The sequence below is a fragment of the Colletotrichum karsti genome, assembly GCF_011947395.1.
Source record: "Colletotrichum karsti strain CkLH20 chromosome Unknown Scaffold6, whole genome shotgun sequence".
Classification (NCBI taxonomy): domain Eukaryota; kingdom Fungi; phylum Ascomycota; class Sordariomycetes; order Glomerellales; family Glomerellaceae; genus Colletotrichum; species Colletotrichum karsti.
Genome location: NW_024065906.1, coordinates 1,152,566 through 1,174,238, shown reverse-complemented (window position 1 = coordinate 1,174,238; position 21,673 = coordinate 1,152,566). Strand labels below are relative to the sequence as shown.

General features: G+C 56.6%; 9 protein-coding genes across 9 annotated transcripts; 6 read left to right on the top strand and 3 right to left on the bottom strand.

Annotated features, from left to right (window-relative positions):
• Positions 1–2,133: 2,133 nt before the first annotated feature.
• Positions 2,134–3,858, top strand: CkaCkLH20_02786 (cytochrome p450 51b; the record flags this gene model as incomplete). Its single annotated transcript, XM_038885505.1, has 3 exons — positions 2,134–2,379; positions 2,462–2,659; positions 2,722–3,858. The coding sequence occupies 3 exons, from the start codon at positions 2,134–2,136 to the stop codon at positions 3,856–3,858; spliced, it is 1,581 nt and encodes a 526-aa protein (XP_038749436.1).
• Positions 3,859–4,592: 734 nt separating this feature from the next.
• CkaCkLH20_02785 (uncharacterized protein) lies at positions 4,593–5,675 on the top strand (the record flags this gene model as incomplete). Its single annotated transcript, XM_038885504.1, has 1 exon — positions 4,593–5,675. The coding sequence occupies one exon, from the start codon at positions 4,593–4,595 to the stop codon at positions 5,673–5,675; it is 1,083 nt and encodes a 360-aa protein (XP_038749435.1).
• Positions 5,676–6,349: 674 nt separating this feature from the next.
• CkaCkLH20_02784 (uncharacterized protein) lies at positions 6,350–7,488 on the top strand (the record flags this gene model as incomplete). The annotated part of the gene is made up of 3 exons (XM_038885503.1): positions 6,350–6,415; positions 6,481–6,925; positions 6,974–7,488. The coding sequence occupies 3 exons, from the start codon at positions 6,350–6,352 to the stop codon at positions 7,486–7,488; spliced, it is 1,026 nt and encodes a 341-aa protein (XP_038749434.1).
• A 697-nt stretch (positions 7,489–8,185) lies between these two features.
• On the top strand, positions 8,186–9,646 carry CkaCkLH20_02783 (uncharacterized protein; the record flags this gene model as incomplete). Its single annotated transcript, XM_038885502.1, has 1 exon — positions 8,186–9,646. One exon carries the CDS (start codon positions 8,186–8,188, stop codon positions 9,644–9,646), a length of 1,461 nt encoding a protein of 486 aa, XP_038749433.1.
• A 348-nt stretch (positions 9,647–9,994) lies between these two features.
• Positions 9,995–10,737, bottom strand: CkaCkLH20_02782 (uncharacterized protein; the record flags this gene model as incomplete). The annotated part of the gene is made up of 2 exons (XM_038885501.1): positions 9,995–10,251; positions 10,353–10,737. 2 exons carry the CDS (start codon positions 10,735–10,737, stop codon positions 9,995–9,997), a joined length of 642 nt encoding a protein of 213 aa, XP_038749432.1.
• A 511-nt stretch (positions 10,738–11,248) lies between these two features.
• CkaCkLH20_02781 (NADH-ubiquinone oxidoreductase 12 kDa subunit) lies at positions 11,249–11,641 on the bottom strand (the record flags this gene model as incomplete). The annotated part of the gene is made up of 2 exons (XM_038885500.1): positions 11,249–11,328; positions 11,416–11,641. The coding sequence occupies 2 exons, from the start codon at positions 11,639–11,641 to the stop codon at positions 11,249–11,251; spliced, it is 306 nt and encodes a 101-aa protein (XP_038749431.1).
• A 554-nt stretch (positions 11,642–12,195) lies between these two features.
• Positions 12,196–13,749, top strand: CkaCkLH20_02780 (RNA recognition domain-containing protein; the record flags this gene model as incomplete). Its single annotated transcript, XM_038885499.1, has 3 exons — positions 12,196–12,684; positions 12,737–13,335; positions 13,392–13,749. The coding sequence occupies 3 exons, from the start codon at positions 12,196–12,198 to the stop codon at positions 13,747–13,749; spliced, it is 1,446 nt and encodes a 481-aa protein (XP_038749430.1).
• A 2,268-nt stretch (positions 13,750–16,017) lies between these two features.
• Positions 16,018–17,367, top strand: CkaCkLH20_02779 (uncharacterized protein; the record flags this gene model as incomplete). The annotated part of the gene is made up of 1 exon (XM_038885498.1): positions 16,018–17,367. One exon carries the CDS (start codon positions 16,018–16,020, stop codon positions 17,365–17,367), a length of 1,350 nt encoding a protein of 449 aa, XP_038749429.1.
• A 2,310-nt stretch (positions 17,368–19,677) lies between these two features.
• On the bottom strand, positions 19,678–20,888 carry CkaCkLH20_02778 (uncharacterized protein; the record flags this gene model as incomplete). The annotated part of the gene is made up of 3 exons (XM_038885497.1): positions 19,678–20,238; positions 20,298–20,696; positions 20,757–20,888. The coding sequence occupies 3 exons, from the start codon at positions 20,886–20,888 to the stop codon at positions 19,678–19,680; spliced, it is 1,092 nt and encodes a 363-aa protein (XP_038749428.1).
• Between the last annotated feature and the right edge of the window lie 785 nt (positions 20,889–21,673).

The following is a 21,673-nucleotide window of genomic DNA, read 5'->3' as shown; positions in this document are numbered from 1 at the left end:
TGTTCTCTTTAGAAAGTGGACTAGCGCTGACGTTTATTGCGAGCATCAAGCGTACTCATCTATATGGAGAACTGCATGAGAGGACGCAAGGCAGTTTGAGTTGCCATATCTGCTCAACGCACTCGAAGCGGGTTTGACGTCGGCCAAGTCGGTGGATACGGTCAAGGCAGCCGATGTAACAACCGGTCAGGATCATATCGGAGATGGACAACACGAGGATGGCGGTTCACGACACGTCTTGGAGTCTCCCCTATCTGCCTCTCAAAAGAATTGCAGGAGCTCATATCAGCGGCGCTGCCGCCAGGGACGGATTCGCGGAGAGCGGGAGCAATGGCTGGCGAGGACCACAGAGCCGTCCCGTTGCGTAACATCAACCACGGTAGCACAAACTAATAAAGGTGCGCCTCCCTGACAGATATGCCATGGGCGTCGATTCTTTACCCCGCTGGTATCAGGGGAAGCAGATCCGTCAACGCGGGGCAACCAATGTCAATATCGATTTCTGACAGCCAAGGATCGATGCGGGAACCGCCTGTGTGGATGCCATTCGCTAAGAGCATCTAGACTGTCCGTCGATGGGCAACCAAGAGACGGGCGGCAGCTGAGCGGAGTAAGTGTGTACCAAAGTCGCGAGTAGATTTACCTGCGGAGTTGTGGTCGTGAAAGGAGAAGTGGTCTGCCGGACGTCTCGCGTCATGGGCAGTTCGTCGTGAGCGAGTGCTTCTTCGCAGATTGCAGCGCGACTCAAGTCCGGCTCTTCAATCGTCGGTTAGAAATAGAACGACGAATCTTAGCAGTTGAAGTAGTACGATTAGCCATCAGCAAGGACCGATTTCCATGAAGTCCCTTCGCGGCTTCTGCTGGAATGTCGATTAGCGAATGGAAGTTGTTCGGCAAGAATGGAGGGGCAGGTGTCCGGCCCTCGTCCATCGCAGAAATGGCTGGCACGCGATAGGCAAAGATGACATCGGGGACGACGACAGTATCGGCAGTTACGAAAGGATCAAACAGAAGGCTTGTAAGACCCTGCAGAGCTGAACTTCTGAAGATATCGTGAAAAACTGGAGTTCCTCTGAAAGCGCTCTGTGGATGAAGGAGGATGAGGCGCAGGTTGCTGATGGTGGTGAGGTCAGTCTAAGCAGGGGCGGCATCAGCCGGCTCGGATTCTTATTCGGGTTCCAGGTCCCAGGTTGGCAATGGAGCACATGTGAGTGGCCAGAGATGACAGCACTCTGTGGCCGTACTCCGTACCTGCCTCGGGGAGATTCGCAGATTTCCGCCAACAGGGTCGGAGAGGGCTGGGGTGACATCCAACGAATTGGAAGAATAGGGGACCAGACCTTCTTGGCAAACAACGGTGACAAAGTGCGCGCAACTGACGACAACAGCGAAACCAATTTCCTTGTGGCTTCATCGCATTGAAAATGTGGTTTCCAGAGTTCTCAAGTTGCGCATCCATCGAATCATTCCCATCACCCATTGCTGGATTAGGCAGGGAGGGTCCAGGAACACGAATACGAATGGTATGTCATTGGCCGGGAGCTGGAGCCACTCATTGGCCCATTCTGATGATCCCTGTTCCCGATTTTTTTTGACGCAACATGCAACCTCAGCAGCAGGGCACAGGAAGGGGAAAGAAAGGACGACGGGGGAAAAAAAGTCATTGCAGCGCCGTTCCTGGTAGCTCCAGTGGTCTTCCACCCTACCAGACGCTAGAGACGACTTACGGAACCCTGTGACAGACGCCCCCAAATTCGGATCTCGGTGGCCAGATGCCACAGCTTCCAGCAGAGAGAGAGGTCGTGCATGGATATGCAAGATGCTTGACCGCCTGGAGCTTTTCCATGCGTTGGCTTGCTGGTCGCACAGGTGGTTGCTCGCGCAAAAAAATGTGGAACCCGACAAAACGCGGCAGATATCTAATCTCATAATGAATAATTTAAAACCACCTTGAGCCCCCCTACTCGATGCCTCCTGCTCACATTCGCGCCACTGTTGCTCGTGTGCTACGTCCTGTCGACAAAGTTGGGATCGCGAGAAAAGACGACAACACCGCGCCCTACTGCTTCAATTGACGTCTTTGTCCTCTCCTCTTCACCTTCAGTGGCCTTTGCGTCATCCCACCCCTCGAGAATGGGTCTCGTTCAAGAGATCGCGGGACCGTTGTCCCAGCAGTTCCAGTCCATGGGCACTGGTCTGCAGGTCTTCAGCGTCTTCACCGGCGTTGTCGTCCTCTCCGTCATCCTCAATGTCCTCTCCCAGCTCCTCTTCAAGAACCGCAATGAGCCTCCTATGGTCTTCCACTGGTTCCCCTTCATCGGCAGCACCATCACTTATGGCATGGACCCCCCCGCCTTCTTCAAGACCAACCGCGAAAAGGTATGCGCTCAACTCCCATGTCGCCTGTCGCAATAAACTTCCGGAATGGGCGCCCCGATCTGACAAGCATCTTCCCTAACAGCATGGCGATATCTTCACCTTCGTCCTCCTCGGCAAGAAGACCACCGTCGCCGTCGGCCCTCAGGGCAACGACTTCATCCTTAACGGCAAGCTCAAGGATGTCAACGCCGAAGAAATCTACACCGTCCTGACCACCCCTGTCTTCGGACGCGACGTTGTCTACGACTGCCCCAATGCCAAGCTCATGGAGCAGAAGAAGGTGCGCGGACCAAGAAACTCTCCCGCCGGAAGCTTTGTTGCTGACAGTTCCCGCCCCTCCAGTTCATGAAGATCGCTCTGACCACCGAGGCCTTCCGCTCTTACGTCCCCATCATCGCCGACGAGGTCTCCAACTACTTCAAGCGCAGCCCCGACTTCAAGGCCAAGTCCGGCGTCGTCAACCTGCCTCCCAAGATGGCCGAGATCACCATCTTCACTGCTTCCCACGCGCTCCAGGGTGCTGAGATCCGCAACAAGTTCGACGAGTCCCTTGCCGCTCTGTACCACGACCTCGACATGGGCTTCACCCCCATCAACTTCACTCTTCACTGGGCTCCTCTCCCCTGGAACAAGAAGCGCGACCACGCCCAGCGCACCGTCGCTCAGATCTACATGGACACCATCAAGGAACGCCGCGATAACGGCCGCACCGACGGTCTCGACATCATGTCCCACCTGATGAACTCTACCTACAAGAACGGCATCAAGGTTCCCGACCACGAGATCGCCAACATGATGATCGCCCTCCTCATGGCCGGCCAGCACTCCTCTTCCTCCACCAGCTCCTGGATCATGCTTCGTCTCGCCCAGTACCCTCACATCATGGAGGAGCTCTACCAGGAGCAGGTCCGCGTTCTCGGTGCCGACTTGCCTCCTCTGAAGTACGAAGACCTCGCCAAGCTGCCCCTCAACCAGGCCATCATCAAGGAGACCCTTCGCATGCACGCTCCCATCCACTCCATCATGCGCGCCGTCAAGTCTCCCATGCCCGTCCCCGGAACCAAGTTCGTCATCCCCACCAGCCACACCCTCATGGCCGCACCTGGTGTCTCTGCTTCGGACCCCGCCTACTTTCCCCAGCCCGACCTTTGGGACCCCCACCGCTGGGAGTCCGACTCGCCCAACGCCCCCAGACTTACCACCAAGGACGCCGAGGAAGAGGAGAAGATCGACTACGGCTATGGGCTGGTCAGCAAGGGTGCCGCGTCGCCCTACCTGCCCTTCGGCGCCGGCCGTCACCGCTGCATCGGCGAGCAGTTCGCCAACGTGCAGCTCCAGACCATTACTGCCATGATCGTCAGAGAATTCAAGTTCCGCAACGCCGACGGCAGCGACAAGCTCATCGGCACCGACTACGCTTCGCTCTTCTCGCGGCCTCTGGAACCCGCCAACGTCTTCTGGGAGAGGCGCGAGGCGTAAGGTATCGGAGCGGAATTTGCTAGATTTTTTGGGTTTAAGGGAATGTACATTGCAAGCCATTATGACTGTATCACATGGTCGAGAGGAAAAGACATAGACATGAGAGCGCTAGAGGCGCAGGCAGTAGACTAAGACGGTCACTGTTCAATAATATTAATACAAAAGAACATTATGACATCACGACCATCCATCTCACCAAAAATATCTTGATAACGCCCATCAGTGAACTGTAATCGCGCTGATGAGCTTTTGACATGTGTCGCCAACAATTGGCAGACTCTTGGGCCAAGGACTGCCCAAAGATAGGCACTGACAAGAGGATCAGGATCGCTGCGGGGCTCGGCCGAATGGTGATGTTGACGATTTACCGCGCTGAGACTTGATCGGTCGGCCGGCATTGTTTCGTTTCAAGGTCAGTGCGGGATAGCCGGGATGGTCTGGACGACGTCTCAGGCCAGGCCAGGCCATCCCCTCTCAACCTTTGCCTCATCTCCAATCCTACCCTGCCTTAAGCTCACTCATACCAAACCGTCATTAACGCAATCGCCTTACGAACAGCCGCGTTAGCGTGGGGATTTGAGTTTATCCATTGACGTCGCATGCCAACGACGACCGGTTTCGTCGTTCATATAAACTGCGCTTTGCCGCACGGCATCAACGGCCCAGCCCGTACGGCTTTCGCATTACTCGCAGAAACGTGCCCGGGATCTCGGAAGCAGAGAACTTAAGTCGGAATGAGCGCGGAAGACGAGAACCTGGGGCCCCTTGTCCGGCTATGGGGCCTCCGGACGGAGCAGCTCCCGGCGCCGAGCGCCACAACCGCCGACTTGGCGCCGTTCCTCATCGCCGTGCTGCAGGAGGCCGTCCCCTTCATCGACGCCGTCGCGCCCAAGGACGGCACGGCGCGACCGGCCGAGTGGAAGGCCAAGGGCACCAAGTCGTACCCGGAGTCGACGGCGCAGGTCGAGCTCTACGAGCGCGTGATCCCCGCCGCGGAGCTCGAGAAGGAGGCCGCGAGGAATTCTATGTCGAACGGCGTCGCCGCGCCCGAGACGTGGGCTTGTCGGAGGAGCATCCACAAAGACAGGCCCGGCAAGGGGACGGCGGCATGGGAGGAGTTTGTGAAGTGCTTCAAGGAGGACCACGTCGAGGCGGAGAAGGCGTTTACGCCGAACATCGTGGCGGCGAGGGAGGCGCTGGCGTGGGATTGCGCCGGGGTCAGTGTTGAGGAGGGCGGTTTGGTTTGGGAGGAGTTCAAAGTGGGCGTGTTTGAGATTCAGCACAAGCTCGGGATGCCGCTCAAGAACCGCGTGTTTCCTGAGCTGATCATTTCGGCCAAGGCGAAGGATGTCGACGAGTTCATCGTGATCTCGGTCCCTATAGCAGACCTAGGGGCGGCAGAATACGGTGGACTTGTCAAGGAAAAGGGGGTTGTCGTCGGGGCGTACGTCAGTGTTGAGAGGGTGAGGAAGACACCGACGGGCGCCATCGAATGGATCATGGCGACTGCGTCGGACGCCAAGGGAGTCCTGCCTGCTTGGATCCAGGCTAAAGCGGTCATTGGGGTTGTTGCTAAGGATGTGGCACTCTTTCTGGGATGGATTGCCGAGGAACGTGAGAAGGGGACGAGTGTGGGCAAGTGGACAGCCGTCAAGGGCAACAGGAGCGACACCAACCGCAGGTCGACTGCCATGGATGACGGAGAGTCGTCTTCGCAAAGAAGGAACTCGAGGCAGGGGCTGTCATCGAGGCACGGGCAGGAGTCAGGGTCAGGAACAAATGGGGCGAGGGCAGGTACGAACGGTGCACACGTGTAAGGGGATGTTTTGATATACCAGGGCAGTTCGTGTGAATAATCTGGGGTGCTGAACGTTTGGTAATTTGCAATACGACTAAATTCAAGATGTGTTCGGGGTCATTTCGTTCTCATAAGCTTGTGATAGACAATGAATACCTATCACTGTAAAGTCATGCTGACTGCCCCAAAGAGGTATCGCGAGTTGCGCCTTCCACTTGCTCTTGCCAGATCGAACCCGGGAGGCAGGCTCAGTGCCGGTCAAGGCAACTGCACCTTCCGAGTATCGAGGATGGAAACACCCAACCCTGGTACATGACTTTCGTTGAGGAAAGAGCTTGCTTGTATGGTAATCGCCTGTCGTTACCTCGACCCCACAAACCTCTTCAATCTGCATTGAACCATCTTCATCCCACCGTCCCTCGAGGGAGCTCCTCGCTGATGCTGTCCTCAACATTCCTTCACATTCTGTGATCCGAGATCCCCTGCCTCCTGAGGACACTACAGTGTATCACATTCTCCAGAGGATCGCAGCGTTCTGTGGCCTCATCCCCGCAAAGAAGATTTCTATCTTCGTTTCTCACTACTCTCTCTCACCCTATCTTACATCGCGTCAGATTTGACCGTTGACATCCCTACGGGCCACGAATCACGTCCCTCGGTCTGTAGATTCTCTGGCAACAACGCCTCGTCATCATGGTTACGACATGTCCTACCACCGGGCAGACCTCAGGTGAACAGGTGGTTCCATGGACCTTGCCAGTATGTCATTTTGTCCCAGACTACGCATCGACCACAGATGTTCAAAGCTTGTTAACCAGTTACAGAACCACGGCAGCATACCTGAGCCTTCCGCCCCTGGCAAAGCCTCGGAGCTGACGGCCCCCTTGATGTTCTACGATCTCTACAATCAGCTGTGGAATCTGCGGCAGAAGCAGCAAGATGTCAACGAAGAGATGAACGGAAAAGAGAAGCAAAGCTTGGCCTCACAGGCCAAGTTCGACGCCGAAATCCAACGCCTCACCCAACAACTGAGCAATGACACCCGTCTACTGGGACTCAGAATCCAGCAGCTGGAGCAGTCGGCGGAACAGAGGATCAAGGTCTTGCAGGACCGGATTGACATGTATACTCAGACTGCCTTGTCGTTTGGGGCAAACATGAGCGACGTGAAAGTTTCTGAGAGCCAGCGTCAGAATGAGATGGCTTCTAGCTTGACCATGGCTCCCAAGCTGGTGAACTCGAGGCACGAAAGACATGCCAACATTGAAGGTGAGAAAGTTGCCTCCGAGGCCGCGGGAGGAAACTGACGATCTCAAGGCAACCAGTCTATGGGCAAGCGGCAAAGGGGGAACGAGCTCTCGAAGGCCCCCGAATCCGAACACTCACCACCCGGACCCTTCAAGCGTCAGAGAAAAGCTACGTCGAAGGCTGCGAAGCTTGACGAGCCAAATCGGTCGCGTGAACCTCTCAAACGTCAGAAACAACCGGCTAAGTCTGGTCAACCATCTCCCACCAACGCTCGCCAGAAGACCGTCAAAAGTCGTTTTGCCGAGTACAGAAGGCTGCAGAAAGCAGCCGAAGAGCATTACCAGCGATCGGGGTCCAAGAATTACGCGACGACTCGATCCACTCTGTACAGCTTCATAGATAGCATTTCTGACAAGGACATCTCCACGACACTACAGCAAGCACTCATCAGAGAGATGCCTGACAGTTTTCGCGAAGGAAGGTCACATCGTGCTGGACGCAATGTTGTCGCTTTCGCCAAGTTCGCCTGGGAAGATGTGCGCCGAATCGCCGACTCAATTGCACCTAACGGCGAAGGCAACTGAGGGACTAGTATGTGACGGAAATGTACCGTATTTACCGGTGATAGCAGGGTATTGGTCGTTTGTGTGAAGGAAACGGACTGCAGGAGTATCATGGTTTAGGTCACGATCCGGCGCACAATGCGCATTGCTTTACCTGTAGTAGATCGTTAGATGAAGTAATTGCAGAGTTCTCATAATAAACCAAGAGTTGTCGCAGCAAACCAACCCCTGTGAGAGGTCAGAGTCTGTGCACCACTTACCACTTGGGAGTGGAGTTGGCCATGACCGTTGTCGTTTGCACGCTAAAAGTTACCACGCGCAAGCTGCAAGGCTGCGGTACCCCCCAGAAAGATACTTTCTTCAGGTACCTTTACCTCAGGCCTGGGCTCTCTGACATATTGCCGATACCACAGTGCGCTGAACCAGTTGGAAGGAACTGGTTCGAGCGACCAAAGTCCCCAGATCTCTGCGTGTCTATCGGTGTTCGACCAGCACGCAGGTCTCCTCGAATATCAACATACCCCGTCAACTTCTTTCCTTTTACGAGTCCTCCGCTCACGAATGCGATCTACATAATAACATCCAAAGGCGACGACCAGGGCGCCTGCCACTTTGGCGCGACAGCTGCCTTCATCACCACCGACTCTCTCAAAGCCCTTTCCCGTCGACATCAGAACCAAGCACGACAGCTACAAACGACTTCTCGACTTGACTCGCGATGCCAGATATTAGCGCGCCTCCTCCGCCGGGTCGGCCGAAGCTGAAGCTCAAGGCTTCATTCAGCGAACCACCCAACGGCGCGCCCGCGACACCATCAGCCTCCACTCCGAAAATCAAGCTCAAGGCTTCACAACCACCGACACCCGCCAACCCAGAAGCACCCAGGCCGGTGAAGACGAAGGCCGGAAGGCAACCGAAACCCACAAGCAAGCTCATCGAATCGAAGAAGCGCGAGCAAGACGAGACCGAGGACGAGGGCGCAAGCAGATTGGCCAAGAAAATCAAGCTCCTCAAGACACCGACTGCGACAACGCCGGGAAACCGCCACATTGTTGTCAAAGCCAAAGGCAAACCACCATTCCATCCTCCCGGCGATGGCTACGACTCGGAGGCAAGTGACCAAGAGAAGGATCCCGTCATCGAAGAGCAGTTCGTGCTGCGTATGATGCCCGGCGAGGACTGCGAGTACGTCAGGAAATGCATAGAAGAGGGCAAGGTCGGTCTGCCGCGGAAGGATGGTGGCGCAGATATTGCTATCAAGTTTTTTGACGACGAAAGCCGGCGCGCCTTGGTTATCGTCCGCGGCCACCACTACGTCGCCGTCATGGTGGAGTTGCCGACAATCACAGAGGGAATGAAGTCCTGGGACAGGAAAACGTTCATGAAGTCAGCCGATATCTGTCACATGCTTCTTGTCTTCCAACGAGTAACGGGTGAGGAAGAGGCGAAGAAGGTGCCACTTCCCTCGATGATACAGCCCGGATTCAAGTGGCCTCACGGCCTGACACCACCCATGCACGACGCTGTCAACCAGAGATTCGCCAAGGTCATCAGTCGTTCCGAGATCGAGCTCAAGGAGAACGAGGTTAAGAAACTCCTGGCTGCCGACGCGGCAGCCATTTCTTCAAAGTACGAACTCATCGACGAAAACAAACCGTCATTCGAGGAATTCTCCGAAGACGAACAAGATGCCGAGGGCGAAGCAGACGACAGCGGCTATTTCCCGTCTGAGGGCTACGCTAACGGCGAGCTATTCGACGATCTAGAGGCTGAACTCGAGGCCGCGTTTGAGGAGGAGATGAACCAGCCGACAACTGAGGTCGGAACGCCAGCGACACAATTCGAGGCCGCCACACCGATGACGATGAACACACCGGCACCCAATGCGCAGGATAGTGGTGACGGCGAGGAGTCGGCTGTCAGTGAGGAAGATGAAGACGACGATGAGGACGACGACGACGACGATGACGATAGAGCTCGTCTGGATGAAGTCAAGGCCGTGAGGGAGGACATTACACAACTAAAGAACGAAATCAGCAAGAAGGAAGCTGAGATGGCTTCGATATCGAACAAGATTCTCAGGGGACGCGTCGAAACCCGTCTCAAGGATCTCAGGGCGGAGCTTCACCTGAAGATGACATCTATTGGGGAGGAGGAAGAGGATGAAGACCAAGAGTAACGGAGGCAAACATTGGGCACCGGGGGTACCGTGGATACGTACTTCCAGATTGCTTGACCTTGTGATGGGGCCACTTAACAAACATTCTCACGGTCATACTTTTAGACCATCATCCCCAGACGTACAAAATTTAATATCAGAGGCATGAGTGCCTTGCCAGTACTTTCCCCTTGGTTCCTCTAGACTTTTGACATTGCAGTGATGATATAGAAGCCGGCCGCGCCGACAGTAGATATTGTACAAGAGCCCCTCCATTTCATGCTCTCTATGATACAAAACCCAAACCCCAGTCCCAACGTCGCTGTTACGATGTGAACAGCCACGGTGCATACACCACCCACATCATGTTTACATGGACTTGAGGTAGTTGGTCTCCTTGATCTTGGCCTTGCGCTCCTTGCGCATCGCCTTGCGCAGGGCTTCTCTCTTCTCCAGTGCGTGGAGGTTGTGCTCGACGTCTCCGCCCTTCTCTCCGGGCAAGTTGATGGATTGCTGCGACAGCGGGACCTTGGGGGCGAGGGCCTCCACGTCGCCCGAGGCGAGAAGCTTGGCCTCGAGGACCTTCTGGCGCTTGGCGGCGATCTTGCGCTGCTTCTTGGATTTCGCTGGAGGACGCACGAGCACGTTAGCAGAGGTTCCGGCTGGTCACGCGAGGGGTACTCTCCCCGTCACTCGGGGAGACGTGGGGTATCGGGGGCAAACGTACAGAACATCTCGGCGGCGAGATCTTCCACGGACTCGGTGACTTCCTTCTTGGCCTCGAGACAGGTCCATAGCCAGTCGGGGTAGTCCTCGTCGGGGAGGGCGACGGGGTCGGATTTGCCCTTGATGTAGTTCAGGCCGTTGAAGACGGTGCCGGCGGGGCACGACGAGACGGGCTTCGCGGGGGTCTTGAGGGTCTCCTCCTTCACGTTGGACAGCTTCGGGGGAGCGGCCGGGTTGGCGGGGGGTGCTGGCGCGGCATCGGGCGCGGCGGTAGCGGCGTTTCTCGTCGGCGCGGAGAGGGAGAAGGGTCTGAGGAGGGCGCCGGCGCTGGGGGTTTGGAGGCGGGGCAGAGCCGGGGCTCGCCGCAGACATGTCCTGCAAATCATGTTGTGTGTTTTGGCGGCGACGGGACGGTGGTGGTGGCTCTCGTCGTCGGCCGAGGGTCGTGGTGTTGTAGTATGCGTGAGCTTTGAGCTCGGGGTGCGGTGGAAAAATTCTGGGGCGGGCGGGACGAGCCTCTTGCGCACTCGGCATGGGCCTCAACTGCGCGGTGCTAGCATGGAGCTTCAACCTCACTTCATCACGACGAATTGACGCCGGAGCGCAATTGATCACTCAATTAACCCATTTCTCATTCTTTTGGATTCTGCAACTGCGCACATGCTCGAGATACTCTAAGATCGACTTCAATGTCGGATAAATGCATAACCTCAAAAAGCGTTGATTGATTCATTTGTACATAGCGCGAGGGATATCCCCATCACGCGGCCAATTGACATGATAATGAAATGGCCCGACCTCCGTTTTCCTTCCCAGTTGAAAAGGGATGTCTCTATCAAAGCGACGCCGTGTCCCAATTGGACCGCTCCAAACCCATCTCCCCCAGACGCAGCTCGGTTACTGCTTGGTGATGTAGTTTTGTTGCTCGAACAGCGTGCCCTTGACCTTCTTCTCCTTCAACAGCTGCAAGTACTTTTCTGTAGCAATCCGTCAGCATTTCGACCTCTCTGACAGCCCCGTATGCGTATAAGAACGACAAGGGCACCGTATCCGTCTAGACTGACCTCTCAGATGACCGCACTTCTCAAGGTGGTTGACGCCCTCCTTCTTGTAGCACTTGCCCAATTCCTCGCCGACAAGACGCAGCATCATGGCGCCGACCCATTGCTCGCGGATGATGGCGTCCTGTGCCTGCTTGAACGCCTTGGTGTCGTCGTAGTCGACGCCGTCGAAGGTTGGCGGGACCTTGGGCTTTTGGGCCAGGAACATCTCGGACTCGGGGGTCGGCATTTTGACTGTGTGTATGTGGTTGAAGTAGGATCGTCACCGAGCGGAATGGGTTCGAATTGGTCAACGGGTCACCGGAGGTCGGAGGCGAAGGTCGCGGCGAGGAGGTCGAGCTTTTGGTGGTGATCGATATCGGGGCCGGGTTCGTCGTTGGCTGGCTGGCTGTCGGGACTGGAGGAGCAAGCTAAAGGTCAGCCAAAATCCGGCAGCCTTAATTCGCAGGCTCCAGGCCCGCAGCCTCTCCCCAGAACCGACTCGGCTGCGGCGCTCGGTACGTACCGACTGTTCATGCGGGCCTTCGCTCACCGCCCGCGACGCCCCGCTAAAAAGTTGAAATCGCAAAAAAAATTCTGTCGAACTGCCGCGCAGCAGGACCCTTCGCCCCAACCACCGGACCCTTGTGCCTTATAAGTCAAGCTACCCTCTCGGTGCATCTTTGAAATTTTTCCCTCGAGCATCCTCCCACCTCTGGAAAAGTTTTCTTTCGCACTCTTTTCCTTCCTCCCATCCTCTTGTCTTATCCTCTATACCCTTAATTCTTCCACATAACCGTCAAGATGGGCAAGACCAAGTCTACCACCAAGGGCAGCAAGGCCGCTGACCCTCTCGCCAAGGTGAAGAACGCCGGCGTCACCAAGCCCGCCGAGAGCCCCAAGGCCAAGTCCAAGGCCATCGCCAAGGACATCAAGAAGAAGAGCAAGAAGGTCGTCGAGCCCGAGTCCGAGTCTTCCGAGAGCAGCGAGTCCGAGTCCGAGTCTGAGGCTTCCAGTGACTCTTCCGACTCCGAGTCTGAGGAGGAGAAGCCCGCCAAGAAGGCCGCTCCCAAGGCCGCCGCTAAGAAGGCCGAGTCCCCCGACAGCGACTCTTCCGAGTCCGACTCTGACTCCGAGTCTGAGGAGGAGGCCCCCAAGGCCAAGACCAACGGTGCCGCTAAGACCAACGGCGCTGCCAAGAAGGACGAGTCTTCCGACAGCGAGGAGGACTCTGACGACTCCGACTCTTCTGACGAGGAGGAGGAGAAGAAGACCGAGAAGAAGGCCGAGGCCGTAAGTCATATTGTCGCGTCTTCATCCTTTCTCAACTAACAGTTCATGATAGTCTTCCGACTCCGACTCTGACTCTTCCGACTCTGACGAGGAGGAGGACTCCTCCGACTCTAAGGAAGCCTCGGAGACTGAGACCAAGGTTGAGGAGCCCTCCAAGAAGCGCAAGGCCCTCGACGACCCCGTCATCCCCGGCAAGAAGGCCCGCACCGATGTCTCTGAGCAGAGCTCCACCCTCTTCGTCGGCTCCCTCGCCTGGGCTGTCGATGACAACACCCTGTACGAGGCCTTCCAGGAGTTCGCCGACATCACCGGCGCTCGCGTCGTCTCCGACAAGAACACCGGCCGCAGCCGTGGTTTCGGCTACGTCGACTTCGCCAACCCCGAGGCCGCTGCCGCCGCCCTCGAGGCCATGCAGGGCAAGGACCTCGCTGGCCGTGCCATGAACATCGACTTCTCTGGCCAGAAGCCCGCCGGTGACGGCAACCCCGCCGCCCGCGCCTACGACCGCGCTCAGAAGCATGGAGACACCGTTAGCCCCGAGTCCGAAACTCTGTTCGTCGGTAACCTGCCCTTCGACACTGACCAGGACGCCGTCACTGCCTTCTTCAGCGAGGTCGCTGAGGTTGCCAGCGTTCGCCTGCCTACCGACCCGTAAGCCCCCACCTGCCTCCACGGTACCAAAAGACATCTACTGACATGATCAACAGTGACAGCGGTAACCTGAAGGGCTTCGGCTACGTCTCTTTCAACTCCATTGATGACGCCAAGAATGCCTTCTCTCAGCTGAACGGCCAGTACCTTGGTGAGGGCCGCAGCGGCCGTGCTGTCCGTTTGGACTACGCCGGCCAGAAGCCCAACCGTGACGGCGGTGGCCGTGGCGGTGGTCGCGGAGGTTTCGGTGGCCGCGGCGGTGGTCGTGGTGGTGGCCGTGGCGGCTTCGGTGGACGTGGTGGTGGTGGTGGCTTCGGCGGTCGCGGCGGTGGCCGTGGCGGCGGCCGCGGTGGATTCTCCTCCACCAACCGTGGAGGCCTGGGCGACTTCAAGGGCTCCAAGATCACCTTCTAAACGGTGACGCACGCTGCACAATGACGGATCATTCAGAGGGCTTATCGCGGGTTACACACACTGTGGGCTTTGTGGGCTGTCGGTTCGAGACAAGTTTCTTCCCCGAAGGGGGATTGTGGGCTTTGAGAGCAGTCTCTGCGGAGGCATGATGGACCTGAGGGCTTTTTCACTTTGACCGTGGGCTTGTGGGCGTCTCTTGTATATCAAAAGAGGCATTTGTGGGATCTGTATGCTATTGTGGGTTGACCAAGAGGGCATTTGTTGCAACAGCAACATCTTCACAGTGGGCAGACGGCTTATTATCATAAAGTTGGGAAGAATCTCTGCGTTGTCTACTCCAGGACGCGCGACGAGGGGATCAACTTTGACGATGACGACGGCTTCTGTGGGCTCTGGGGGTTGCTCTCAGCAGTCTTTACCTTTGGGTAGTCTGTTGACACGGCTGGTCAGGCGTTTTCTCTTCTTCGGTTACTCTTGAACTTGGAACGATACCATGCAATGCGACGCAGAAACGGAGTAAGTATACTTCTCTCCCGTGAATGTCATTTCAAAAAAGGCACATACTGGCCCGGAGGAATCGGCGTTTAGGAACCGGCTCTTAGTGTAAACCAAAAGTTTTGCTTTTCTCTTTCCAAAATAATACCATTTCAACTAAATTCTCTTGAGATACCAACATGCTGTGCAAGTGAAAGACGAGGTTGGTGTGGCTGGCACTGCTTAAGGTTTCATGCGACAACTGTCTTACTGCAGGGGACTGCCCGACTCCGCTCCCCATTCGACAACAACCTCGTGGCTCAGGTTCCAGCTCAACGGTGCGTCATTGGGCGGCACGAGGTGAGTTCAGCCCCCCGTGACGGCGGGTAATCTACGAATCTCCCATGCCACTAGAACACAACCGGCACAGCATGATCACTCCGCCCTCCTCAGCAAACAACGTCACGGGTGAACACCTGTTCGCCAGTAGAAGGGCTGAAAAACCCAGCTGGAAAGCGCCGCAAACCTGCTCAGCCATTCCGACAACGATAAACGACAGCAAGGACAACGAAACGGACGAGTTTGTTGGGGGTAGAGTGGAGCGGGATGGATGGCACGTCAGTGGGAGTCTGGCATGACTTCGCGGACGATTATAAGACGACAATCACGGCGTGTCTTGGGATCGTCCTTGTCGCAGGATGCAAGTGGCAGACCACTAGGAGAGCCGAACGGCGCAAATCCTCAAGCTCTTTGGCGGTGGTTTGCTTTTAGGGCGACCACTCCAGTCAAGGCCCAACGTCAAGAGCCGGTGTCGGTGTCGGTGCTACTACGTAAGGTACATACTGAACGTGCCATAGGTTGGTTCCTTGACGTGACGGCATTCGAAGTTCGTGGGCGCACCTCGCGCTTCCCACAGTGTGTCTGTCTGTCTGTCTTTCTCCACCGAGCTGCACCTGACCCCCGCTTCGATTGTCTTGGGGCCCGGCAGACGACGTACGGTGCAGTATCATCATGCCTGCAGACATGGGGCAGGTAATGCTAATGTTAGCGTCATGGACATGCGGGTATCCGCACTGTCCTTATCGGAGCTGTCTGCTGCAGGTTTGCGACGATGCCTTGGTGCTTCGAGCCTTCGCCGTCTGATGTTGATGTCGTGGTCTAAGCACCTGACACGGTGCGGTAGCCGGAATCTACAAGCGCCGGCCCAAAGCAGCAGGTAAAGTAACTCTGCACCAGATGCTTGCTGCACATGTACATCATCCTGCTCCGTTATATCCATCTGGCTCTCTCTCTCCAGCTCCGCCGTATCGCATGCCTCGATGGAGACCAGTCCCCTCCCCCTCATTCCCCCCCTACCTGCTTGCTACCTGCCACCTACTACCTGCCGCAACAAAGGCCCAGCCAGACCCAAGGCAGCGCCTCAACACCACCACCTCGGCGACCCTGCGTGCGTGTGCCTGGTAAGCCAGCCATAGTCGAAGCGGTCTACCGCATCCTTCTTCCCAACTTCAACTTTTTGTTTACCGTCCCCCATATCTTATCCCTCCGCCCTTTCGAACTATCAGAAGCCTCGCGCGAACAGACAATCTCGGACCGCGTACTAAGAAGTATCGCCAGCGTATCTTATCTTCCAAACCGCGGGGTTTCGGACGGAGGAAGCGCCCCATCCCCCACACCCGTCCAGCCACATCCCCCGGCCTCGACGATAACGACATCCCTTACGAACTACGACCACGAACAACTCTTTTGTTTCCATTCTTTGTTTAAGCGGCGTCAAAAAATAAGCGTATCATCATGGACGGACGACAACAACTGCGCGACGAGCGCGGAGGCCAGAACTCGCAGAACAGCAGGATGACGACGAACGGAGCGCGGTCCGCCGCCGTAGGACCGCACAGGAGGAACGACGGTCAGTGGCCTGCATCCCCACGACTCGATGCGACCGAGGATGGCGAGGGGCTGACGCGACGCTCTGCAGAATCATGGGTCGAGATTTCTTCGCAGCCGTCTTCGTCGTCGCTCTCGTCCATCGGAGACGAGATCGTCACCACCGGTCTCCGAGTCGGTGGGGCTATGGCCGCCCGCCGACGTCGCTTACACCATCAACCTGTTCCTCGGTCGTTCCACGTCGACCAAACCGCCATCCACGCCGGCACGAGCAGCCAGGAAGAGTATGAGGAGAGCGAGAGCGAGGAGGAACGATGTTTGACAAGTTCGACCGAGAACGTTCATCCGGCCCCGCCGGCGCCGTTCCAGCAACAGCAGTCGGCGCAGGTGGAGTCGGACGATTCCGACGACGGTGATGATATCGCTACGGCTCTGGGACGTGTCGCCGATGACCCAACTTTCAGGCCTCACCCAAATGCATTCTCCCACCCACCTTCAGGCTTGCACCGAAGCCACTCGGCGAACTCGGCTGTTCATCAACACCCGCACAGCGGCGTGCGGCCATCGCTATCACATCGGTCTCAAACGAGGGTGAACCGCGGCCCGCCAAACTTCATGTCGCCCGCATACCAAGCCGATAATGATGCTGCTCTCCGTGCCTCTCTCACAACCCTCCTATCCTGTGCTGCTGCCGCCCGCGGTCTGCCCAAGTACAAGGACGTCGAGCAGCAAGGCGCACCAGCACATCCTGGAGTCGGGCCCAGTTCTCAACCCGTGGAGCTGAGGCTGATGCCCGAGGCCGAACTCATGACGGACAGACCATCTCAACCACAAGGCGCATCGCCGGCCAAGACACCTGCTCGATCACGGACTGCCACATCGTCGACCCCATCTTCACCCAAGAGCGACGGAGTTGACAAGCACAAGAGGACTTCCTCTTCACAAACTCGCTCGTCAAGGGCAACCAAAAAGAAGAAGGTCGCCGCCGGCGAAGACGCTCTCATCAGCCCGACGCTACTGACCTGGGTCGTAAGCGCTGGCGTCGTGGTGTTGGTGTCAGTGGTTGGGTTTGGCGCTGGATACGTGATCGGCCGCGAGGTCGGACGCCAGGAAGCCCTCTCAGCAGCGGGAGTGGGCGTTAACGCCTCGACCGTAGCAGACTCCTCATCGTGCGGTAGGGAAGTTATTCGTTCTTCCGGCGGTGGTCTTCGTCGCCTCAGGTGGGGTGCGGGGGTTGGCCGAAGCGTCGTCGCTTGAATCAGGTTCGATCGTCCTCCGTCGTCTGAATCATGAGGCGTCGGATACTATTTACGTCCCTATCTCGTTCTCCCAGGTCCGGGGGAATCCGGGGTACTGGGGGAGCTGACGGGTTTTGACGGACCTGACGGGCTCCGGTTCTTTTTCTTGCTGCTTTTTGTTATTTCGGTCTCCTTCTCTTTTCGTCACAAACGGTTACGTGAACGCGGGCGAACGACGAATATAGACGACCTTCAACAATCATGGATACCTCTTCTTCCTATTTTGGGAAAAAAACGCCTGACAGACGAAAACGGGATAGGCGGGGCGTGTGTTTATGTTGCAATTCTTCATCTTCATCTGAAATGATCAACGATCGCGGGGTGGAGGACTTTAGCCAAGGGGCTGGGCGGCATGGCGTGAAAGCTTTTTTCCTCTTTTTCGTTTTCTCTCTTTCTTTTCTTTCCGTTTTATCATCATGGGTCTGGCTTTCGAAATTTTCCTATCAAGATCGCATCTGAGGGAGATCTGAGAAAAGGGCAGGGGCGTGAGGCTTGGCTTCTCGGACTCTTGGCCTCACCAGACCAACTACCTTGCTTCTGGATTTCTCTTGGCGACTATGGGCTCTTGCGACGCCGGCATACGTGAAACCAACTTTCCAATCATGTTGGTTTAGTCTAATACAATCGAAAGGGTCATGGTACGCGTGTTCGTCAGAAAATTCCCTCCCCCGTTTTTTACACTAGGACGAAGAGGAATCAAAGCATGTGAAGAAGATTTCTTACCTGATCGGACGTGTTATGCGTGTGTGTTATATGTGTGTTGCCAAGTCCAACCATCGTAACTTACATCGAGAAACTGGGAAGAAGAGCAAGGCTGGGACGAAAGAGTTGATGTTGGTTCCTGTAACAGATGCAGGCAGGGGGGTTTGGCAGGGACATACACACACATACACGTGAGTGCAAAGACAGCGAGCGAGAGGTGAGTTGCGCTCGAAACAAGACGAAGTGCGTAGGACGGATTCGCCGTGACACGTTTTAGCTGCAGCTCGAAACGAGTTGCCCTTTTTTCGAAACCCGCGCGCCGCGGCGGCGGACGGGCTTTTTTGGGCGGATTCCTCAGCCTTGGAGAACTGGTGCACGTGAGAGAGGCTGGGGCCACGACGAGGCGAGACCTCGTGCTTGGTTTTGCTTCACTTCACAGCAAGAACGGACAGATCCTTGAGAGAGAAGAAGGAGAGGATTCGAAACCTCGAGTCAACTTTCGTCTCATTCTCGGGCTGGGTAGGAAAGCCCGTCTCGACTTTCGGAGCAGAACAGAAGTGATGATGTTGCTTACAAAGAAGCGTGTTTGACGACGAGGGAGTCTCCCTACAGCGGTGTTTTCGTTCTTGAGGCCATACGTATCAACTAGTACACGGAAAGGAGCTAGTCTTTCCATACTTGGATTTCTTGAAAAAAAAAGTCAATTTCAGGTATTTTTGGTGAACCTCGAGATGCGCTACCCGCCGATCACAGATGTAAGAAATGCCAGGATTGCGTCCGAACGGTGATGATGATGATGCGATGCCTGTAGACCTGCTTCCCTTCTCTTCCACTCCTTCTTCTCCTCCCACGCCCCCCTGATCTAGATGTCGGAAGTTGACGGCCCTCCTCCGCGAAGCTTTTGCCCGTTGAACCGATTTAGGAACCATTGTCTTGACCTTGAAGAAAAAAAGTCGCCGACGCCAAGAGCCAAGAGCCAAGCGATCTGGATATCGTCTCGGCGATCGTTTCGTTACGACGACGCCCCGCGGACTTTCGGACCTCCTGGGCGAAGGAGACATCGTCATTTCGTAGAGCGGGGGTGAGTGGTTTCGCGAGGCTGTCGCTTATGCCAAAGATATCTTCTCCTTTCTGGGGTTAGGATTTGTCAGGGAGGCCAGGAGAGGATTGTCAGAGCACAAGTGCATGGGCTTGCGCTGAAGCAGGCTTGATCGAGTGTATTGGTTGTATCGTAAGTCCATTCTCTAAGAAAGTCCTCGTAGGTTCTGCAGAAGGACGGGTTCAAGCCCCCCAGATTCGTCCTCGTCCGGCCTGCCGCCTCTCCCGAAACGCCTAAGACAAGGCGCTCAAGTCGAGAGGTACACTGCTGCCTCTACCTGCCCTGTAGCGTCTGGGACCGCCGATGAACTCCCTCGGCTTCGGAAGCATGGCCTCGTCCTGGAACTTCCACCGTGAGTCTTGAACGACATGGCGTCCTCCTCCGCCGCCTACGGTATTCAGGCTGGCGGTAGTGTTAGTCCTCGAAGGAGGCGGGCTCTTCGAACCATTGGGAGCCAAAGTAAAGGCACTAGGGTCCAGCATAGATGAGCGAAGTCCAGACCCGGACCGGGCCCGTGAAGGGGGAGCGGCCGGCGGCGAGGGTGCGGCCGCGGGAGGCGAAGGCGCCGCAGACGGGGGTGGCGGGGGAGCAGCACTGGGTGATGCCTGTCCAGCTGCTCGTAGGGCAGCTTGCATTGCAAGAGGCGACGGTCCGTTTGAAGCGGGTGGAGGAGGGGGAGGCGCTGGAGAACGGGAAGGGGGTGAGGGAGCTGGTGCTCGAGGTGCGGCAGCAGCAGGGGGCGGTGGTGGCGCTGAAGGAGGTGCTGACGGTGGAGGTGCCGGGGCAGCAGATGGAGGAGGTGGAGGAGGAGCTCCAGGAGCAGGCGCACCAGGCAGCGGAGGAGGGTTGTTCGATGGCGCCGTAGAGGGCTTCCGGGATGCTGGTAGAGGTGGTGGCTTCTTCCCAATAGGAGGCGGAGGCCCCTTCATGGATGCTGACGAGCTTGGCCTGGGTACATCGCTCGGCGTCTTGCGCAAATGGGCGATAGAGGGCGGTAGTGCTGGAGCGCCTGGAGGCGGAAGAGGAGGTCTTCCCGGGGGAGCAGGGGCAGCTCCGGGAGGTGGCTTGGGCGCGGAGAAAGATGGCACCTTGGGCGCAGAAGATGACCGCATGTTATTCTCGGGATCCGACAGATACGACGAGTCGGCAGCGGCGCCCGTGTCGACCGCACCACGAGTCTTGCGCAGCTTGGGCATTCCTCCGGCAAACAGCCCAGCCAGCTGTGGTGCGGAATCCGCAACAGCCGGTGCCGGCGCATTATCCCGTCCGCTCTGGTCACTGTTGCTCCTAGCTCTGTTTCCTGGCACTGGAGGTGCGAGGCCTCCTGGGGGTTTGGGAGCACCGCCCATACCTGGTACTGGCGGTGCACCTCCAATCGGCGGTCCTCCTCCACCGCCTGATACCTTTCCAACGACAGGCGCTGATCTATCGTTCGTAACGGCTTTCTTGAGCGCTTTGCCTTTGGTGATATCGGATAGCAGGGCACCCTACAGACCACGTTAGCTAATTGCGTTCGAAGCTAGAGGGTTTGTATATCATGTGCGTACTCTGTTTGCTCCTCCACCTGATGGTCTCGACGGTAGACTACCGCCCCCTGGAGGTCCTCCTGGTGGTGGAGGAGGAGGGGGAGGGCCGCCCATACCGGGCATCGGAGGAGGCGGGGGAGGCGGAGGAGGCATATTGAAGTTGTTTCGCTGGGCTCGATCGCTCGTTTCTATCTATATCGAGATAATAATGAGGAAGTTGAGATGTGGTGGTTCGTAGATGGAGGTGTTCGATTGTCGGTGGTAGAAGCGTGGTCGTCGTGGTCGTCGTCGCCGTTGGCCGGGGTCACTCGAGGCTCATGCAGTTCGGACTCTCGTCAAATCGAATGCAACGACGGCGGAAGAGATGTCGTCGAGATACAGTGCTGTCTGACGACAGGGTGCTGTTTCAATGAAGGACAGTGAGGCTCTCGGGGTCGATCAATGCATTCCCAGGGGCGATGAGATGATGGTACTCTGGGGTAGCTTTTCAGCCGCGTGGTGTTTCGTCATCTTCGGGCAGTATCTTGGACGTCCACTCGACATGCGGCACTGTTAGGCGCTGGCAGTGCTACCGTTGCATTGGTGGTGGGCTGAGCCTGTCCGTGTGCTTTGAGGTACTTCCATTTGGCGGGAGATCACCACCAACACAGAAGTAGTGCGAAACACCATGGCTTTGGGCGTATCTGTGAGTACCTGTGGCTGGAGAAACAGGCACCTACCGTCGCCTCGCCTTACGCAAGCACTGGACGCGGCTTACAGGCAGCTACAGAGGAAACTGAAATGGAAGATAGTAAACACATATGATTCTTGCCAAGAAATTGAAACAACATTCGAGCTATCTTTACAAAATGTCTAAACTAACTAGCGCTGCAAAACATATCCGAGCCTTGGGAGAATGTAGCGGGAAACACGCATATTTCACGTATCAGCTCATCAGG